This window comes from Pieris rapae, chromosome 9 (assembly GCF_905147795.1).
Source record: "Pieris rapae chromosome 9, ilPieRapa1.1, whole genome shotgun sequence".
Lineage (NCBI taxonomy): Eukaryota > Metazoa > Arthropoda > Insecta > Lepidoptera > Pieridae > Pieris > Pieris rapae.
The window spans coordinates 3,868,921-3,892,544 of record NC_059517.1 but is presented as its reverse complement, the minus strand read 5'-3'; the positions used below and the strand labels follow the sequence as shown (position 1 = coordinate 3,892,544).

General features: G+C 31.9%; 1 protein-coding gene across 1 annotated transcript in view; it reads left to right on the top strand.

Annotated features, from left to right (window-relative positions):
• Positions 1-5,356: 5,356 nt before the first annotated feature.
• Positions 5,357-23,624, top strand: part of LOC110999738 — a 64,738-nt gene continuing 46,470 nt past the window's right edge. The window contains exons 1-2 of the mRNA XM_045629601.1: positions 5,357-5,508; positions 22,668-22,789. Of these exons, the coding sequence (XP_045485557.1) occupies positions 22,729-22,789 (61 nt within the window). The 5' untranslated portion in view covers positions 5,357-5,508; positions 22,668-22,728. The remainder of the gene's footprint in view (positions 5,509-22,667; positions 22,790-23,624) is intronic.

Here is a 23,624-nt window from a genome sequence, read left to right as displayed (position 1 = left end):
TGGTAAGGTTTCGTAGGTTTTATGTTCGTTTAATTAGCATTTTATTATAATTTATTTTATTTTAGAGTTATTTTAAAGTTGAATGATAAACTTTAAATGAACAATATAAGGTACTGACTGGACAATAGCGTGATAGTTAAACTTTAGCTTACTAAGGGACTGTTTCACAATGTCCAATCTTATTTGGAACTTCTATCTTTCGAATAATGTTTTACTTTATCCATTGTGAAATAGGTCCTAAGTGTAAAGTAATTTGAAACCGCATAATACTTTTATATATGTTTACAAATTGAATTTTATTCTATCCTTAATTGACCATATTTTCTTTCTGTCTGGAAAGAGTAGATAATATAAAAGATAAGAAGACCAGATACGACGGAAACAGTGGAGACTGAGGCGTGCTAACATCATGACGTGAGGAAATGAACATCCATTTGCATTCAGATATTTTATTTCGCTTCACATTATTCGAACACAAAGAAATAATTCATGCGCCTATGAAATACTGTGAAAAGGCGCTTTTGCTATAAAACTGTTATAATAATATTAAACTACTTCGTCAAGTGTTTACTGTTTGATCAACTCAAATACTTTAGATTAAGCTTTGGAGAATTCAAATACCAATAATATAAGCTGTATATGAGAGTTTATGTCTAATAGACTAGCACTCACAGCTTTTAGTTCGTAAAGCATATACTAAAGAAAAGTTCAGTCAAGCGTTACACAATTGAATAAATAAGAAAAAAAAATCAAAACTTACCTCATCTTTTTCCAAGTATCCAAATTGATAGTCGCAAACTATGCGATTGTTATTTTTTCATTATGTACAAATAGATTTAAACATAACGTGTAACTACCAAGTAAACATATCTACCGAGCATTGAAATCGTCTTTGCTTTATACGAAAATTTGTCGAAGTAGCATTTTTATATACACCGTTATCCCAGTGGAATGTTGTAAACATTATAAATAGATAGTCATAAATTAGCGTTCAACTTGATAATAATGAGTTTAATCCTAAATTACCAATACATGAGCCAATAAAAATGCATTCACGATTGCTTCATACTACTTCAAAAGCATTATAATCTGAAAAGCAAATATCAATTTAACGGTCGGCGGAGTCCCTATAATATTATGTAAAGATGCGAACGACGACCATTCAAGCAGAAAATTTATCAAATAAATTTTTAAATATAATTTAATCTTCATCAATAATTTCAGAATGGTTATGCCCAAACTGATGAATAGTCTGTTCTATATATACATTATACACACAGTCTAGAATAAAAGGTACAAGAAAAGCCTTTATTGATATTACTGACTAAGTCGATCATGAAAAATTTTATTTATGTATTATTAAAAACCTTTTCTTTTTTTAAAGAAAAAACAAACACGAATCAAACCAATTCATTTGTACACTCTTCCTAGTGCCCCTATTTCATTACAGCGTAAACTCAAGTTGAAATAATATGGTATAGTGCTTCTATTATCTATGACCATTCAGAATTATTTTCACCGGAAATCATATCACTCTACGTGTGTTGACAACTCACTTATTAAAGGCGAAGGCTTTGTTTATTCACTTAAAACATTTAACATACTCTAATGCTACAAACTATACAGATGCTATCAGTGAGTGGAGTTGGGCCTTGTGTGTTCTATTTATTGGTTTTACACATCATGGTTTATTTCCCCAGCGTTTATGGATTTAAGGTCGGAACATGATCCGACCTTGATACTCCGATCAGCAAGAAAGCCGGAAATCCAAATACCTAATTTCTCGGGTAGCCCATAGGTTGGAAGCTTCGCTGTATCCAAACTTACTGCCAGCCCCTAGGACTTAATTGCACATATGAGTAACGTATACAAAGAGTTCACGAGCTCAGCTACCATTCAGCTACTACTCAATTTTTAATCCTATACCTTATACTCAAACCTTTAATCGCTAATCAGCTGGTGGCCATGTAGATTCCTCAGGAGCTGGCCGTAATAATGGTTTCCATTATATTGGAGATCAAGGAGGTTGTAGCTATTGGGCGATAGTTGGATCATAAACTTTTTTTGGTATGTATTGGAGCGGTCTTCCAGCACTTAGGGCCTATGCCGAGCGAGTTTAGGTACCCGAATGGCGCGTTAAGTCCGGAGCCAACTCAGGAGAACAAGTAAGCAGCACAATTGGAGGGATGCCATCAGGCCTGCTCGACTTATGGATGTCCAAGCAAATTCCCGTTTGTAGGGCCTGGAGGCTGAGTTGTAAGCTTTTTACTTCGCACAAATTTTACAAAATTTGTATGGAAACCAATTAAGATAAAACAAATATTTTCGATGCCTAATATAAAATCAAGTATATAAAAATATACGGCCATTTGTGTAAGTGTATATCTTTAGGAAGCTGAAGCTTTCAGTTGATAATGACGGTAAAGGGAGTTTCACTGAAGTCTATTTTTTAGTAAAACTGACACCAAAATCCAATATAAGAAAGTATGATATATGTGTTACCGATTGTAAATTTGTATCCTACATTGAAGCAACAGGTACTTAGAATATACTTGAACTTCAACAAGACTTACGTGAATAAGGTTTCTAATTACATTTAGCTATCGGAAGCCTTGATAGACTCCAATTTATTTACGCGATTGGTAAATACATACATGTTTCCTTTATGACATATGAGAGCGTAACTTTTTGAACCAATCTTTGCGGCAACTGTAAATGACATTATAAAAAATGCCTTTTATTTATTGCAAATAACAAAGTCAACTTAATCCTGTCATTATTTTAATAGACTTTTAAGAGAAGAAGAGGTCTTCTTCTTCCAAGGATCTCCATCATGGGTGAGTTGCATCTAGTACGAGCCATCCGTTCCGTTGATGTCATCCACCCATCTCGTGAGTGGTCTTCCTCTGTATCGTTTCCCAATAGGGCCTCCCCACTGGGTTACCCTAATTGTCCATAGATCGTCTGACAGTACAGTCTTGCTACATGCCCTGCCCATCTCCGTCATATAATGACAGTAATAATGTATAAAAGAATATAAGAATTCTCTCTTTTTATTCGGAAAAGTAATTATTTAAAGAGATAAATTACAGACCCTTTGAGTCACAAAATTTTAGAAATACTTAAGTGAGCAGACTACTCTCATATAATTGTGTTACGTATATTTATTTAACGTATGTACGTTTCAAATATACTATTTAAAATTTGATTTAGAAAAATAAGCGTCTAGTGACTAAGGACTAATATGATTTTCAACCGATGGATGAGTTTGAGAATTCGATCTCAATAATCTCTCATAAAAATTAATCGCAAAATATATCGCCTATTTTGAGTATTTTTTTCTATTTATTTCTTTAAGACTGAGGATCGTTTTTATGGAAGGAAAAAATGACAAAAAAAACAAAAAAAAATTAAGGCATACATATTTATATGTTATAAAATAGTATTATATTCAAAATATAAAAATCTTAATGAGAAAGTTCAGTTCATAAATATCCTTAAACATTTCTCTTTTTAATAAAGTAAAAGTTTTTTGTAACGTTTGAGATTTATAGCACGTTAATTAATAAGATTGTTAGAAATTAGCCCTGCGATTGACAAAACTGTTAAAGTTAAAATGGAGATTATAACTGTATCTATTAGCATTTTAATATAGTATTGATCTGGCGGGATTGTGTATATATTGAATTATTTCTGTAATTTAAGGTAACTTAAAAAAACTACATAATCTTGTATAATGTAAGAATTTAAAAAATAGTTAAATGTTATTTTCGATTGTTACCTGCTACTTAATCAATGTAATTATACATTTAATCTGAAGTTCTTTAATTCGGATTAATTCACCATTTATTAAATGAAATTTCCTTTCAGCACATTCATTAACGACTTTTCATTTCATTTAACATGAATGACCGGCAGACTGCTCATTGTCGCATGTAAACAAGCGTGACTCATTTTATAATCTCTCCGCATTATGTATAGGGAACTTGTAAAATCGGGAAATAAGGTTACTCGACCATAAAGCCTACAGACGCCGGTGTGCATACAAATGAGCCATAGAACTCCATGAAAGGGAATTGACAAACTGAAACATTTTCTACTCTATCAATTCGTGTTTTGGCTTCTTGAGATGTAAAAGATGTTGAACGTCTGTATATTATCGTAATGCTACGATTCGTATGCCCAATTGTTTCTGTTAATAAAACATATACATAGTATTCTTATTTAAGATACTCTTATACGATCATAAAACAGATTCAAAAATCTGAGGCCCAGACCTGAATAGGTTGTAGTACCACTGATTTTTGTTTTTTTCTCTTATTTAAAACGAGAAAAGAGTCCTTGACACGTACATAATATATTGATTAAAAATTAAATCTCTAATAACCGTACAAAATACATTTAAGGATTTAATTAACATTGAATAGTTTATGTCCGATTAATATGAGACGCCTTTTCATATCGGATTTTATATTTTATATTAAGCAATCTGAAGCCTAGAACTTATTTATACCTAGGCATGTTCTATAAACGACAGTAACGATCTTTTCTAAAAGTCGAATTCCTTCGGAATTACTACAGTGGACAGCTGGTTCCACATAGTGGTGGTGCGATTCTTATATCTGACTCGAAAGTTCGAATGGACTTTTCTATGTGAGGATATAAACACACTCGTACGATGAAGGAAGACATCGTGACACCTTTAACCCAAAAAGTCGTCGGCACAGATTATTGATCACCTAATTGCTTATTATAAAAATAATTACCACGTAAACAGATAGAGAAATATGAGGCCAATTCCCAAAGGTCGTGGTGTTATGTGTTTTTTAATTAAAATTTAACTTACTTTATCTGACATTAATTATCTCTTAAATATATAATAATGAAACGAAATGTATCGAATGTTAATGTACGTAATGGCTTTTATCGGATTTGACTTAAATGGGATTACAAATCTCGTGTTAATATTAAATTGGCTCTGCGTTTTATTATTGATGAACCTCCATTTGTTTCGGTAATTCAAAAAAGTTTTTGTAAGCTTTTAGAGATTATTTACTTCATTTCCTTCACAATACGAGTCCAATTTTCTTCCGCTTTTATACAGAATCAATAAAGTAAGTTTTAAAAGGATGAATATTGTTTCACATTTCATGATATAAAAGTTACAATGAAATAAAACGAATAAGTTATTATTTAATCTACTTCGTGTTATTATTAATTTATTAACATATCCATGAAGTTTTACGTTCAATTAATAAAAATTTGACAGTTTACTCAAATAATATATATCAGGGAAGTTCCGAACCGCTGCTGGCGCTTACATAGTGAGCGAAGAGCTTAAAGCTCATTCTGGCGGTGAGTCTTGTGTACTGAGCACGTCGCTTCATTGAGCCGATCGCTCCACAATCACGACGTAAACTTTTTCGCAGTTTAGTTACTGGGATGTAGTGTGATAGTGATAGTGGTTTGTGGACTATTAGATGTTTTATAACGGATTTATAATTATGGGTGAGTTATTAATACTTTAATTTAAAGACTGTTCAGATGACTACTTGAAAATGTTGATTTGAATATTTTAATGTATTAACATTGAAGTGCAAATAAGTAAACACCGTATTAATTAACTGCAAACCTTTAATTTGAGTAATATCCCAGTTTTATACATAGCTGGAAAGAATATAATTATTAAACATTAAATAAAAAAAGAGATAGCGTGACAATAAAATAATCGTCGTTTGGTATATTTTTTAAAACATTATTGTCATGTATACTGTGTTTTTAGATTTAAGCAGCCATATTTGCACTGAGTTTTGTTTGACTTAACGCTTTATGTGTATTGTTGAATAACAATTAATGTAGCACAAGCGCACAGGTAAGAGCAGTGTTAAAAAACTAAAGAAATTCGTATAAATGGTGTTTTAAAAAGCCTTTACAAAATGTACCTGATGTGACCCATGGCCGTGATGCGTAACCGTGTTTATATAAAGGGAACAATACCGTTCATAACGATAATATTTCCTTTCTAAGCGCCAGCGCATTGCGGAAGTAATGTTAAAGTTCCGATGAAAACTCATTTATGGTTTTCCTATTTGAGGGTGTTGAGTTTCTCAAACGATTTAACTGATACGTACTTACAGCTAAAATACTATTAAAGAACATCATCTGGTGTTTTTAAACGCTCTAACAACTGTGATCAATGGATGAGGAGATGTGTGATTGTTCTCTTGGGAATATTTTTTTCTATATCCTACTTAAAGGATTTACAAGTAAATGGAGCAATGTGAATGAAATCGCACGCCCCATTATAATTTTAATTTTAAGCTTCCATAGCTTTCAGTCGAGATTGTAATCTCCTAATTTTAATAAAAGCAGTTTAACTAATGTTGAGTTTTCGAACGAACTTTTCATGTAGGTAAATGGAAGATCATTTATCAGAATAGAAGATAATTTAGTTCCTGTATATCATATCGCAAGCATTCTTAGAAGGTAATCATCTCAATTGGAGAATATCCTCTGACCTAAACGTAATGTATACAGCCTATACTGAAATTTTAAAAAAACCTTTCGTCGCCACAGCGTATTATTACAGAAAAATATTTTTATAAAATAAGATTTTAGTTGAAACAAATTACTTAAATGCATATCATCAATCGTTATCATACCAATTTAAACATTACAAACCAATCGCTGTGAATCTGAAACATCTGTTGAGTGAATTATTTATTTTTGCAATTGAACATATTCCGGATAGTTTTTAAGTGGTGTACAATGAAGCTAACCAAACAAAGACAGTTCTATGATACTGGAATATCGCCAAAAGCTTCAGGGAAAAGCTGATTTTCAGAGAGCAACGTGCACAAAGCATTTTTTTCACAACCCCTTATTACTATTTTGCAACATTAATGGAAATTAGTAACTTTGGCACAGAGCGTTGCTGCTAAAATAGAGAAAAGTGTCTGTGTAAATTTTGTTTATTTTTTTTTACGAGTATTAAAAATATATATTCCTTATAAGGTTTAGTCGGAGGATGGTAGTAGAAACTATTATCTAAATAATCCTTGTCATAATTATATATTTATTTGTATTCGTTAGTTTCTTTTATTCTATATTGTTAAATTATGAAATATAGGTTTCACCTATAGAAAACTTATATTGGATGTCGTATATATATATTGTTTAGTGGTAAGTCGTATCGTGTAAGTTTGTTTTATGTAAATATACCAAAAAATTGTTCTTTTGCTCTGCGTCTGTACAGCCCTATAAATCGGTACAAGATATAATATGTATAATAAGATAAAATAAATATTATATTCTTATAAAATGTATTATCAGGTCTTGAGATGTTCCGTTTTATTGAATAAGAACTCAAAATTGAATAGTCAATAAACATTAAATGGACCGTTAAGACAACTCAGTTAACATTTATCATTTTAAAGAGCTAAATCTCTTTTAAAATGAAGCGGGTTATTCAGTGTAATCGTAGTCTTTATTTATGTTGTATGACTTATATTTGAAAACTTGGTGGGTAATACACAATGCTATGTGCAATATACAGTGGTCCCCTGGCATGGGAATTACTTAAAAGGCCTATATATTGGTCATAATTCTAGTTTTTGATATGGCAAATAAATTATTTAATTTGTAACTATATCGTTATAACATGGTTAGCCTAGTTGGCTTCAACGGTTTCTTCACTCTAACGAAGAAGGAAAATATCTTGAAGAAACCGGCTTACCTTAGAAAATGTTGACGGCGTGGGTCAGGCACAGGAGGCTGATCATCTCGCGTTTACAAATGAAATTGAAACATTAATCAACGGAAAATTGCGTACCTGGGCCACGTGTTGAGCCATGACCGCTACCACCACCTTCAGCTAATTATAATGGGTAAAATTCAGGGTAAACGGCGTGTTGGTCGAAGGAAGAAATCATGGCTTTGCAACGTTGACGGGCATTGCAAATGCGGAACAGTTGCGGCATCTGGCGCAGGACAAGACACGCTTCAAGAAACTGACGGCCAACCTCCAATAATGGAGATGCACTTAAAGAAGAAGAACAATACTTTGACAATAATAAGCACTGATTTTTCTACTAGAGAATAATATAAATAAAATATGAGACAACGGTATAAATGATGTAAATGCTGGACAAACGATTTAATTCGCAGTAGTACATTATTGACATCAGCTAAATTGCTTACATCAATCGAGTCATCATTCTAAGAAAGTACAAAGTATTAACACTGATAGAAAAGGTCAACAAACATTCGCACGAAATGCTTATTAATCAACTAGCTCAAAGCAAGTATTATGATAGTACTTGATTCAGAGGTTCGAGTAGTCATTTTTATTAGTTTACTATAGACAATCAAAATAACATTAAATACCAATTTAAATATGACAACATAAAACAACCACATAACTATCTGCGTTAAAAGATTATTTAATAATCTTAATACATATGTAAATTACGTATCACGTTGTTTGTCCGCTGTGGACTTCCTAAACTACCGAACCGATATCAATCAAATTTGCACAGCGTGTGTTTGATCTAACTTAAAAGATAGCTTACATCTCAATATATACCCGCATTATTATTTTATTGCAAATATTTGTTTATCTACCTTTCACATAAGTTCTTCTACCGTTTCCCTTGAACAGTTTACTACTATGCAATATAACAAAAACCTTAGCCATAGCAACGCTTGGCCGAGTCTGCTAGTTATTTAATAAAACTGATTAATTAATTTGATCAGGAAAAATCATTAGCTACTCCCATTAAAACATTAAGAGAAAGATGTCTCTCATAGTAATATTGTGCATATTAGGCACGCATAATTAAATCCGCATATAACTAGTATTTCAACTAGCTAGTCATATTTAATAAGGTAACAATTACTAAGACCTAGCTAATAAAAGAGATTTGTGACCCGGAGGAACGCAATAACTGAACAGCGTCCGAACAACGTTCTCAAACGGTCAATTGATTAAACGAAGCAATTAAGCAATCAGCCATCAATGTGGCAATGTCGCAAATGAGCGTCTCATACCCTTGTTAACTTTGTTGTTTCCGACCCCCGGGAATTTCTTTGATAGCGATTTATATACTACCATTAAGGCTCAACTCGTGAGTGATTGTTGAGGTCCTGCGAGAGTCTCGGTTAATCCAAAAAAAGTTAAAAACTTTTAAAGTAATCGATTAAGTTTCATTGAATTTGACTGGAAGATATTATTTTTATATAAATACCGTGCCCGCAAGTAAAGTATATATGGAACTGAGATCGTGAATAAAACATACAATATGTTATGTTCTCATCGAGTAAATAAACTATTATTTTTTATTATTCTTCTGAGATAAAAGAAAGATATCACTGAGTCCATGAAAATAAACATTTTGTACTTGACTACAAACACATTGGACTTATCTTTTTAGTTGATAATACCTATCCTCGCAAATCCATCTCCACCCACAAATGCGGAAACCGTAAGACAGGAATTACGGATGGGTCGTTAGGTCAAATTAACGTGTGTTTACCGCAAACAGAGCTAAATACAGCCTTACTCAAACTCTAGGCTTCCTACTAATCTGTAACTGGTCTTTATAAATCTGACCCAGCCTCGGTCAGAGGAAATTACTGGGTATACGTCATATGATGTTGTGATTTAGTAACCAGATATATTCTTTTTTTTATAGAGCAGGCTCACCTGATGTTAAATGATACCGCCGCCCATGGACACTCTCACTCCGAGAGGGCTCACGAGTGAATTGCCGGCCGTTTAACAATTGGTACGCTCTTTTCTTGAAGGACTCTAAGTCGAATTGGTTCGGAAACACATCAGTGGGCAGCTGGTTTCACAAAGTGGTGGTGCGCGGCAGCGGTTTTAATTAAAGAAAATAATTAAGAAAAAAAAATAAAGGAGATTAAAATCTGCCTAGAAAAACGCGCAGTTGTGGAACGGTGGACGTCGAGTTCATCACGTACCACTAAAATCAAGCATAAGCCAAAGGGTTGAATTTTAAAACAAATGACTGTTATTATGCAACACGTTCGAACAAAAACATTTTATAAAGGCTAACTATGATAACGTGTGTGACACGCGGGCGATCAAAGTGATCGAGCGGGTCCGTCAACAATGCAACTTTATCGTTTTCGTTCGACGCCAAAGCCCGCTATTGCCGGCTATAGTTTAATTGACTCCGCGGAAAATGGATGACGCGTAAAGCAAAAGCCTAGTGCATTCGTTTTTAAATTATACCATACATTGTGTTATAAAAGCAGTCGTTAATTTGCGTTGCGTGCAATGTTTTTGTCATTGTCTAATCCTTTACCCACATATCTCGATTTTTTGTCACTTAATTACTGAATGACTTGCAAGTTAACGATTATTACATTGTTATATTAGTTACACATAACTTGTTCTCATATCACGCTTTATTGCTGTTGTCGTATAATTTATTTTTACTGGTTATGTTTCGTTTATAGTTTTTATTAGAGTATAATGTTTTCGATTATGTACGGATATAGCAATAACCTTAACTTTCTTTTTTAGGCTTTTTAATAAATAAATATTATTGACGTTACGTTACGATTATTCGAGTTTTAAAATTCCTTTTGTTAAAGGGAAAATGCAATAAAGTATGTGTGGCATGAAGCAAGATGGATTTCACAAGCTTTTTGTGATTCTTAAATGTTCTTATCACTTAACCCGCAGCGTAATTAAGGAAGCTCAACGGTCTTTCGTAAGAACGGTTAACCAAAGAAGGGGTTCACAAACAGGCCCTGTCCACATGTCATCAGCCCATTAAAGCTCACCCTAACAAAAAAATAATTACTTTACCAGACTTGAAAGCGGCAGAGTTAAATCGTTTCGGGCGTAAGCTAATGTAATTAGAAATTGAGTATCATTCGTCTGTTTAAATTGTCTTACTGTTCGCTTATATTGTATAAAATCAATCAATTTAATATAAAATGTGATAAGGAATACTTATAGAAACAGCCTGTGGCCATGTTCTGTGATATGCAAAACACATCTAGAGGACAATGAGCCCCTATAAACTACTAAACGTAAAACGGCTAGTATAGGTTAGAAGGCAAGAGATAGCCATGTTTTTTTATTATTGATTTTTCCTGTACAAGCAAATTTATAGGCTATAAACAGAGATCATAATCGGGCTATTTATCTCATATTAAATGTTTGTAATTAAACTCCTGGTTCATGCCTAAATTTTATTTTTTATCTTTTAGAAAGAATAATTAATTGGTTTTCCTAGAAATTATATACATGGCATAACAACGTTTGCGGGGTCAGCTAGTGTTCTATATAAAATAGGTCTCAAACATGTAGTTTTAACAAGGTTTTTATATAACCTATGTTTGCCAAAATGAACGCTTTCTAAGATGGCGTCAAAGCTAATAATGAAAGCCATATCAGTTAAGGTTAACTTTAGCAACCCTTTCGTTTTATGTAATGTTAATTGGGGCAGGGTTACATCATTATCAAAAGATATCTTGGATACGATACTTGGAATTTCATTTGGCCTAGATGAAGTTTCTTTTATTTTACTTGTAAAAGAAATTCTTAATTTTAAACAATTTGTACTTTCTTAATAAGGTTTTGTGATACAGTCACGTCGTTTCGCGTTTAGAAAACATGACCACAAAATGAAAATTATCGAATATACTGTTACAAATTCATTGGTTAACTGTAAAACATGGTTTGGTCTGTTAAAATGTATTTTTCTAAAGCGGTGGTAAATCCTATTTATTACTCAAAGATCATGTATTCATTTACATAAGACAATGTACACTTATGAACGTCAAAAATAAATACATATTAAACGCGTCTAAGTTTACATTTACTGCCAATTCTCAAATCAAGGGCGTATAAGGCAAGAGTAGAACTGGCAATAAACTCTCCGCCACTCTTTAATCGCCAACTTTCTTTTACACACTTTGTAAAAAGCTGCAACCATTACACCATGTTCCCCATGACACCCTAATATTAAGTGACAACTGCTCTTATTTTAATAAAATGTTAGTATTTATATACATTATTTTTGTAAATTATCCGTATTTGTATTTGTTAAACAAAACCTGTATCGTTAGAGATAAATAGTTCTTACTTGTGGAAATAGTTACAGTCATTTTAAAGCGACATTATTGAATCAATATTGGTTCGTTCATTCTGAAATAGCTCTTCAGAAGTGTAAATAAATAGGGAGATGATGTATTATTGTGTTTATTTACTCTCTATGTTCAAACGACTTCCAGTGCCGACTCTTCATCCGTTGTTACTTGGATAGCTTTATGTAGCACTACATGCATTTTACTATTTTGTTAAGTGTTTCCAACTTTACGTGAATCGATGACAAGTAATACCATAGTGCTTAGAGTCTATATAATTACATACTATAAAAGAAATAAATAAAACTACAATCTTGTGGTCGACTATAATGATAATCATATTCCTATAGCGCTTAAACCATATATGGGACTTGGCCTCAGATTGCATCTATTTGATCATTTTTATTTTTATAGGCAAATTGGTAGTCTTATATGCCAGACACTCGTCGTCGATTTTTGGGTAGGCTATTTTCCTCACGGTGATTTTCTACAGCCTAGGAGCAAGTCTAAGTGGCGTGAGCGCAGATCGAAACAATCATTGGCACATAGCGATGATTATTAGAACACACGACCATTGTTGCTGCTGTATCGCCCTCAGCGTTTAGCCTCAGACCAAATTCTCTTGCTTTAGAATATCTATATAGATATTAATCTAAAGCAAGAGCAAGGGTATGGTACTAAAGTCAAGAAAGACCCTTTGGATCTTTGTTTTATTAAATTTAATATGTAGTCACCGTTAAAGTGGGTGAAACTAAATAAGCAGACAGCGTCATCTATTTCTTTCGAAAGTATTAATTTGGGTATTTTGTATGGAAGGGACATAAAAAATAATATTTAATTAAAGACAATGATGGCAATGCTTTTTATATAGCAGCAGAGTAGTTTTAATGCTACTAAGGCAAACCCTACAAAGAATGCAATGTTTTAACGTTTGATATTTTATATCCTGTTGTCAAAAATTATAGAAATTATTTTTATAGCAATAGTAATGCTAAACTTTTCGTTTGTGTACCAATACTTTTTGAATCCTCAATACACTATGCATCTGACATATTATGTTCGCGGCCAAATAATTTATCGGGATATTGACAGTAAAGAGAGAATAGCCTGAGAGACATTAAAAACAAATTATCTAAGTTCTTCTTCATTAGTAGTCGAACGGTAGCTGTATTATAATTTGGTAAGTTCTGTAGACAACTAGGAGTGAGTATAAGCATTCCCTAGGGTTACACAATTTAATCTAAGCGACTGGATCTAGTAAACTTTGTCCTCGGTTTGTTTCGTTTGTAGCATAGAAAACTGAACTAAATCAAATTCTAGAAGTCCCCAAGTAGGTGTACATTAACGTAATAGCTAGAACTTTTAATTAATTATTTTTAAAGTTCTGTCGGAATTAAGAGTGGGCGAATAAGGACAACGTTGACAAATAATAAAGGGAATTTGTGTCAAGTTAAAATGAGACAATGTAAAATTTTATAATCCAAAACTATTAGGGATTTAACTTTCGTATAGTTTTGGATTTTTAACTTTTTAACTTTAAAAGGCCCATTTATTTTATTAAATATAAAATTTACATAAAGTAGCTTCAATTAGGTTCCAGTAGTACTAGTTAAATTAGTTATTGATTAAGCTTACTTAGACCTGTAAGTTTGCTAAACCGTCTAAAGTTGTAGTGAGTAGACGCTCAATGTGGCAGAATATTCCTTTTCCGATGTTGTAAAAGTTTAATTATTTTATAAATTTAAAGAACTTGATTAATAAAAAATAATCAGCCTGTGAGCTGTAGAACTCATTCTTCTCTCGCTGTGTTTAGGCAGAGATGACGCCTGAGAAACGGTGCATTTACCAGTGTAAAAGTGTGTATATTTAAAAAAGTTAATACTATTTTTAGCGTAGCAAGATCAGAAGAAAGACTGAGAGAGATTAAAGGAGGCCTTTGCCACCTGGCAAACGGACAGGAAAAAGTGGAACAAAAGAAAAATCTACGAAAAATAAAAAAAATACTGTCTTGTCCGAAAAAAGGCTATTATATTTATATAATTATTGTATATAAAGGGTAGGTATTTAATATACCAATAATGAAAAAAGAAAGAAAAAAGAAGAGAAAAAAGATAAGTTAAATAAAAACAGAAGTTTCAGTTTTTGAATATAGTTAATGGTTTCTCTGTTTCTGATTTCGCCCTAGTTGTAGGAAACCCACTGAGCATCTTTGAGTTTAACAGATTTTATTATTCAAGGAAGTAGGAATCAAAGGGTTAATAAGTACTTTGTGAGTAAACATTGGTTAGTCAATGAAAATGGGGGAACTAAAAATACAACGAGAGAAGCTTTCTCTTATAATAATATTTGTCCTAGCATTGGACATGTCCTGGATTTCCGATGCGGTTAAATAAATATAATTTTATTATAGTAATAAAATTGAAGTTTTTTTAAATTTTGATAATTTAGTTTATTGATCGGGAAGCATAATGTGATAGAATACCTACGCGAACATTTATTTCTGAAATAAAAGTAAGTAGGTATGTTTAACCTAATAAGACGCATTCTCACAAACTGTCTATATCTATGATTTTCATGTGTCTCTTAACAAAACAACTCAAAGTAAATGTTGTAATCATCTGGACATTAAAGACACGACTTTCCATCCTAGGTTCATGAGGTCAAAAGCTGACATAGCAGTATTTAATTTTTCTGCGTATATCAGAACTGACTCGTATGGTACATGTTACTTTGGACAGAAATCATTAGCTTACCAAATCTTAAATACATATTTGCTTACTCATTGTGTATGATTTTATTGTTAAATAAATACACGATTTGTTTGTTCAACGAAGTGCGTATTTATTTATTATTGATTATACGAACGGATGATCTATGCCTCGCTTAGGTTGGCTTATATAGACGACATTTATACATGCTTTTATGGGATAACATGCTATTAGATTGGGCGATGAGTGAACAAAATAAAAGCCCTCTAAAAGTTGTGGTCTAACTGATCTAAATAGAATCGCCGTTTCGGTTAAGTTCAACATTTTGGGAAAATCAAATCAGTGTTCTCTTAAAATACTAAACCCGTTGTAGTTTTTATTACTTACATGCATTTGCCTGTATCTAAACAAACTTTGGTGAAAACAAAACCTTAGTTTTTATAACTAACTTAACCTTATAAGTAAAAACAACCGTAGAGAGTGGATGCTGGTTATAAACATTTAAGCGAAAAAACTGAAATAGGGATGGATTTTTGTTTATTTAATAATTAATGTGGTAAAATTATATATCGTAAAAATTTGACATCGTAGACAAAGATATTGACGACGTGTCTCATGCTCAGATTGTATCTAGTACCAGCTACTATCACCACCTTAATAAAAATTTGTCTATTAATCAAATAATAATCGACATAATTAAAATTATTAATTTAATTATCCTCTCTATTCCGTATGCCTTTAAGAGTATTAGTATCTTCTTTATGCCTTAGAGGATTAGAACAGTATTTGTATCTCACTCTAAAAAATATTTTAAATTATTATGTTTACGTGAAATTACGTTATGTTTCAAAATATTTTTTGCAACTTAATCAAAGGTCGAATTAAGTATTAATTTTTACTATGCAGTGGCTATTGAATAATAAAATGTCGCCATATATTGTAAAGTTAGTGACCTATGTGTAGAAATCTTTACAAGAATATTATTGATTAGTAATATTTCTGATATTCCGTTGGATATTGACATTTTCCTAAATGAAATAAAGTCTTGATGATTTGTTCGTAAACCATATACAATATTAAGGTATGCTTTGGAAAATAATGGATTTTTCGAATCTATAAAGTCTGTATAACGTGGTATGAGATATCAATCACACAGCGTTGATAATTAAAATTTACACATAATTATGGTTATAAAAGCTTATTTAGCGAAACTCCCGACGGATGGTGTGAAATTAATAAAACGGGTGTGGTAATGGTGACCCGCAGACTTTAGGATTTGTAGTTGCGAAAAATTACCGTATATTCGGTATTTTTTTGGCGATATTTTTTCTTTAACTTTAACTTATTCATCTTATTTTTTTTAACCATCAGTCATTTAAATTTGTTTCAAAATTATTTTTGAACCTACTTGTTACAATGTATGGACCGAATAAATGTAATGTAATTTAAAAGTACGCAATGTGTTTAAATGGCAAAAGCAGACAGATTTTTGCTACATTCAAAATTAATATACGACAAAAATACGTAAGAACCTCTTAGATGTTCTTGAAAGACTGAAATTGAAAAAATCAAATAAGAAGTACTAGGGATGTCAAATTTTTAGGATAAATTGCAATAACGGGAGTAACTGACACAGGTTATTTAGTTCTTTATAACTGCTTTTTAATAAACTGTGGTGTGTATGCTTCTGTAAATTAGGGAAATGAAGTCTGGCTGCGAATAACGAGCAACATAATGATTATTGATATTTGGGGCACATTAAAATTTTCGTATCGAAACCGAATCGAAATAAATTAAAATTTACACCTAATACAATAAAGCGGTTTTTTTACGGTGGGCATCAAGTACTATTTATTTTGGTTAAAGTTTCTATGAAGCTTTCTTTAAATAACATTCAAATTGTCATAATGACAATAATAATATTTTACGAATTATTTTGACTAATCAACGAGTCTAAATATAATCCTTCAATAATTTAACGTAGGAATTAACTGAAAGCCGGCATCGAACGAGCCTTCTGGAAGCATGATTGATTACTTAACATCAGGTAAATGTAAAATTAAATAAATAATAATAAAAGTTTGTTGTAAAGAGTAAACTGAGGTCCATAGTATGTTGCATCAGTGACTACAGCTAAATTACAGTTGGCAAATGACATAAGATCTATAAAAATCGTAATATAAAATTCTTATATACATCAAATACTGGAACAATCTACCTCCACGGATTCGCAGCTGCAAATTGTCCGTTGGAGCTTTATAAAAACCAACTTGTGCAAGAGTGATAAATAATTTAATATAAATGAAGCATTTGTCTAGAGGGGCAGATTACAAGATAAGGCGCGGTACCGCCAGCAATACGTGCTAAGGTAGATGAATGTTTGGAGATGAAATTTTATTGGTCAAAAACGTTTTATCTTCTCAACAATGTGCTCAAATATTCTCGTAAAAATATTGATTACAAAATCCATCAGACTTTACAGTCTAAATGACTATCGTGTATGTTTCCTTTTTATTACGGTTAGAATAACTTTATTTCTCATAGGAATAAAAAAAAAATTCGCTTACTGAGAAAAAAACATTACAAGAGACTAAATAATTATTACTAGAACGCACAGAAGGTACCTATACAAAAATTCAAAAACAAATACAGTAACAAAAATGCAGGTAGACACAACAGACTCGAAACAAAAACATAGGTTTAGGATTGGACTTATTACTAGTTTCCTTTTTATTTATTATTTTAATCAAAATATAACGTATTTATTATTCGTGTGGGTGTCTCAGCTACTTCCCTGATAAACTACTGAGGCCCTGATCTAAAAAAAGATTGAAGCACTATCTAAACTATTTTCCTAAGGTACACATGGCAAAGGTGAAATAATTTTTTTATAAGAAATCATACATAGACTATGTCACATAAATGAGTCTGATAGATGGTATTACAATGACGAAAAATTCCTCTGATCATGTCGGAAGTCCTGTGTTTAGTTTACTGACCGCAAACACCCGCCATGCTGTATTTATTTATTTTTGTACACGTATTACGCTTATAGACCACCCGAAACGGTTGAACCAATTATATTCTGTTCCAAGTGTTGATGGGTCACGGGGTAGTATAAAATTATTATTTTGGCAAGTAGGTGATCTGTATTCGATGCCTATTTACCGTCATGAAGAATTTGTTGGGACTCAATGGCAGGTCGAGTACTTCCAAAAAGTTATTTTAAATAATGACCGATAAAATCCCGCGGTATACGCTCAATTTTTTTTTATTTTTATTTCAACTTTGTAAAGAACTCAATTTTTTTCTTTCAGAAATCCTTAAAAATATAATTAGTTTTGTACAAGGTATCTTTTGTAAATAGTTTTGACTCAATTAAAAAGTAAGGTTTATTAAATTAAATAATATTAATGTTTTAACGTTATTTTTATATTGTGCGTTTCGGGTGAGATGAGAAATTTCTCCCCAAATGTACGAAACATTAATTAGAACTTTACTTCTGATAAACAAGATTACCAGCTTTAACAAGTATTTATTACAGGTCTGTTATGGCTTATACTTATTTATTTACAGTTAATTGCAAAAATTACAGTATGTGGCAATTGGGATAATTAAACAATAAGGCCTCTCCGAACGGGAGGCCATTTTGTTTTTTAACTAAATTAAATTTTTTCAACTAACTTAAAACTTTCAAACAACTTAAAAATAACTATTTCAGAAATACAATTACCTTGTCATACAGAATTAGAAAGACATATACATCAGGATAATTTTAGTTAGTTAAGTTAATACGATAAATAGGGATACAATGTGCACTCTTATCCTTGTAGAGTAGAGATTTAAAGGCAGATAGGGATGGCGCTAAGCAGATATGGAGAGAGTATATTCCATAGACTCACTGCAGAGGGACTTTAAGTTTCGCCAAGAAAAGAAGAGTAATGTGATATCAAGGATATAGTTTCTGGAAGAGCGTAGTGAAGGAGTTTTTGGATGGAATAGAAAAGATGGAGGAGGCCCCAATCCGCTTAAGGAACAACAAAGATGTGGTTGTTCTTTCTTATTCATAAATAATATACAACGAAAATATACTTGTATAGCTTCATCATTAATTATACGGAGGAAGGGAAATATTTTAGGGCAACTTTTCTTTATTCCGGACGTTTTTGGTTCACAAAAAATGCATTGACGAATGTAAGGAGCTGAAGCCTTGTGGCCGATCGTCATTTGTCAAACGACAGATCGTCCAACGACTTAAGGTTGCTTTCACACTTATGTGTAGCATTCGTAAAGAAAACATTTTAGTTTTAAACTTTTTGAGGGTTGGACTTTTGGAGGCGGTTATAAATATAATCAATTAAATTATCTTTAAAGAAGTATGTAAAGAACAATTTATATACAATTATAATGTAAAACAATTTTATATTATGACTTTTTATGTAAATATTAAATATTCTACTTCGCATGTTTACACAAATGTCCCAATTCTGCTTGCGTGTTCTTGTTTCGATCACGTTAATACATTACGTCATTGCCGACATAATGGCAAATCGTTTAATGCGCCCATAAAATTGTTGCTAAAGCATCTGCTCCATGTTCGCAGTGTGCACGCGCCTTAACAGCTCCCTCGACGTAAAGCACTTGATTAATGTTCGTAAAACCCCAATTAAAGGCACTCCCTAACGTTTAAACTTCACCCGTATAGAACTAACAGCTGTTTTGTAAGAATAGCCAGTACTGCGGAGGTGCAGTTTGTAACTAAAACATACTGCCACGTCATACAGTTTAGACATTATCGAATGCTAATTGAGATTAATGACATCATTATTACTCTGTGGTATGCTTATATGTATTTTAAACTAATATAGATGCTTCTGTTAGTCATTTGTTTATGTAGGCTCGTTCGTTTCTAGGAAAGTGATGGGTACACGTTCTTTCGTATCCACTTGATTGTTATAGTATGCAGGTCTATTTAATTAACATTGACCGAGTTCCTTATAGAAATCTACAGATAATTTTAACGTTTGACATGTAAGAGTTTACCTGGATTGATAACTTGACTTAGGATGGATTGAATTGACTAAACTGTAACCTTTTTTTTATTTAATTAAAAGGGCATATAATAAAAACAGCGACTGCGTGTTAGATACGATTCTCGAAGGAGTTTCAGTTGGTTCTTGTTGCCCAAAATTAAGTTGGGCTATGTTCGACCAAGTTTCCGTATTAAGAAATCACTGTTACGAGAGTTGGCTCGTCTGGGTCCTGTAATATCTTAGTGTCAGTAAAATATTGTTGAAGGAAGTATTTTTTATGGGATTGGAAAGCTTCCTATTTTTAAATAATGAAACATATTCCGTAAGTAGTAAGTTTTTTATCATTGTGTATACATGCATTACTATACATTCAAGGTTTAAGGAGATTTATAGTTGCGAACTGGTAAATAATCAGATATAAAATTCTCTACTGTAACAACACCAGTCCACATCGTATCCCTTACTTTCGTACTAACTGATGTGAGACTGATCTAAGATTATCGTGATTCATGTGCACTTTTTCTTTTTAAGATTGTGTCCCTCCTAGTTTTGTTTTTTTATTCCTAGTTGAGTTTTGTCTAAATAAAAAGTTATTTACAGTAATATTATGTATTTTTGCACTTCTTGCTTGCCTTTCTTATTTTTTCGAAGTTTAACTAGAATCGGTCGAAAGCGACAAGCCCGCCAGTTAGGGTGACTTAAATTAACTTAACCTTATCATTTAATTATGTTTTTACAACGAAGTGTTAATAAATACATAAATAAAAATATAGTGGGATATATAGATAAATCCGCAGCATTATACATTTTTTAAAACTATCTCTAGTCTAAGTGACCACAAATAATGTCGTTTTTGTTTTAATTTATTTAATAAATGTCTATAGATTATAAATGTTAACATTCCTTCAAGGCCATACAATTATCAAAAAAAGTTTTCTTTTGCTTAATGCCATTACCAACATTATGTCAACTAACTTTAAAAACAATTAAGCTTAAGTAACCTCCACTGTAAAATAGACTTCTAACACTAATATTATCTCTGTGCATATATTTCGAATCCATTGTTCAGTCAGGTACTGTGTCAGTTGTCCTTCATAACATTTTCATTTTGCTTCTATATTACGCTTTCAAAGAGAGGTTACTAAGGTAAATACGTATACATACCGAGCATTGTATTGCTATTTCTATAAGCCTTTTAGGATGAATTTTAATTAGTCCTTTCTTTATAAGGAATAAAATGACCTATTTTTTAATATTATTCGAAAAACATTAAAATCAGCGACTACTTTTCTTAACGCGATTATTATTAATAATAACATTTATTTCAGATTATTTCTATATGTTTAGTTAAACTTAGTAACAAATTGGTCTTAGTATTGATTAGTAAACAAAACTATATTATGGTATGGTATGGTATGGTAGACATGGACAACACTAACGTTTGACTATATACTTTTTTTTGTGATCACCATATTTCTGATACCATATATCTAGTACGATGCATCAAGTTGGCATTGAGAGTGTCCATGCCTGCCCCTTTTGTCCCCTGTTCTAAAAAAAAAGATACGCTAGGCTCCTAGATCGCTCATTCCTAAACATTAAATAACATCGATTTTTATTCATAATCGATCTGCTGATCACTCATTAGATTAATGTCATCTATTAATGTAGTATATATATAATATTACGTACCCAAAGTATGGGTCTCAACATCCCTAATGCACTGAGACAAGCTGAGGAAAGAGTGTTGTGAAGGCAGCAAGTCAACACATCGGTTGTTTAAGACAGGCACGACTATCAGAAATGAAGACGTCATGGAGAAGAACATCTATGAATAGTTCAAATTTTCTCCTGGAAAATATTATATAATTTCCTAGTAACTTTTACCTTTCGTTAACAAAAACATTTTAATTAAAAGAAATCTCAGTAGCGGAAATGTACTTAAAATGATTTATACTTTAATGGATATTCGAAAAATAAGATTTTCTATAACGCGAGAGAACTTCGTTAACTTTCCTGCTGCTTTTTAACCTCGATGTAGTTTATTTATTATTCGTATTGTTTAAAAAATTTACAAGTTCTTTTGTGTGTATAAAATTTCTTCTTGAAAATGTTTAGTTTAGCAAGTTAAAAATAGCTTATAAAAAAGTTAACATAAAACATCCTTCCGTGTCAATCTTCGAATAAATTTTAATAAAAAGTCAATGTCATAAAATATTTGGCGCCAAAGTAGGCACAGATCATTAAAAATAGAAAAATGTCATTGACTATAGAATATCCAGTCCGGTCCCAGCGCCCGTACTCTGTTACTTCCATTAGCGACTGCGACACCGATCCCGACGGTTTTCTATTCTCTCATTATTATATATTGCGGTGATGTCGCGAAAGGTTGAACAAAAACTCATTATTAAAATCGAGATGGCTTTTGGTAACGTTATAGGAAGTTACAATGTAAGGGCTCAGATATATTACTAAAATCTTTGAACATATTGATTTAATAGGTTCAAGTCTTATGAGATAACGTAATATATGAAACTATATATATATATATATATATATATATATAATATATAAAGTTATATATATATATATATAATATAAATAATGTTTAAAGTTTTCAGTCAGTTTGCAATAAAACTTTCGACAAGTATTTGTTAATCCATAATGCTGGTAATATATTTATTACTCGTTTATTATTCGTAATTAATTAATTACGAATCTTGCTGGGGCTGTAACAAATTTACTTTCTCTCGTATAGTGCTCTTTTGTATAGCATACAAGTATTTTTTTCCTTTTGTTTCAGGTCACCATCTGAGATGAGATCCCACTTAGCTTGTAGCTTGAGCCGATAGTGGACAGATAAAATGGCGATATCACGGCTTTGCTCACGTTTACTGCTCCTTGTCTTCTTATTATTATGTAAAGGTATGTTGATTAAATTTTGTTTCATCCAAAAACCGATGTAGCTGAAGTTTTCATTGACGATTTTGAGCTTTAAGTATAATTATTTATAAGAATTATTACATCACATAAAACAAACACATAAAATAATACAGAATGTAGATACATACTACGTATAATTTTCTTTGATATAGTTATATAAGGAATTATTGATGGAATTTGAATGACGTTATATTTTGCAGATTATATCCATAAAACAAAACACACCCGGTATTTTCATAAATTTGCACTTCAAACATATTATGCATTATATTCTTACTAATATCTATTATATCCTTCGTTATTTCTTTACAAAGCTATTGTAGTAAAATATGATTTACTCTTAATCTGGATCGTAACACAGGTTGCCAAATGGCCAGTAGCTCGCCTGTTGACCCAGATACTATCACCATTAGATCGTGATGAAGCTTAGTTTAACGGTTGAACCCTTAGCGCTTCTGACCTGCCTATACTATGTTAGCAAGTTTCTAATTTATGCAAGTTATGCTATCGTGTATTATCGACCTAAGACCTGCAGGGATTTGCACTTTGTGCAGAATTTTTGTATGAAATTAATTACAGTGCAGCATGTTAACTTTTTAATGATTACATAAATACTGTAGAAATTTTATTTGAAAATATCAAGTCCCTTTAGTAGAGAGTGTTACAGGATATAAAAGAAAAATTATACAACTCAAAGAAGTGCAGCGTGAATTCTCAATTCTAATTAAACTTCGCAAAAATTCGTCTCGAACACTGCAATGTTTTTCATAATCGGTAAGTTGAAATGGCGCCGCGCGAAAAGACGCTTAAAACTTTC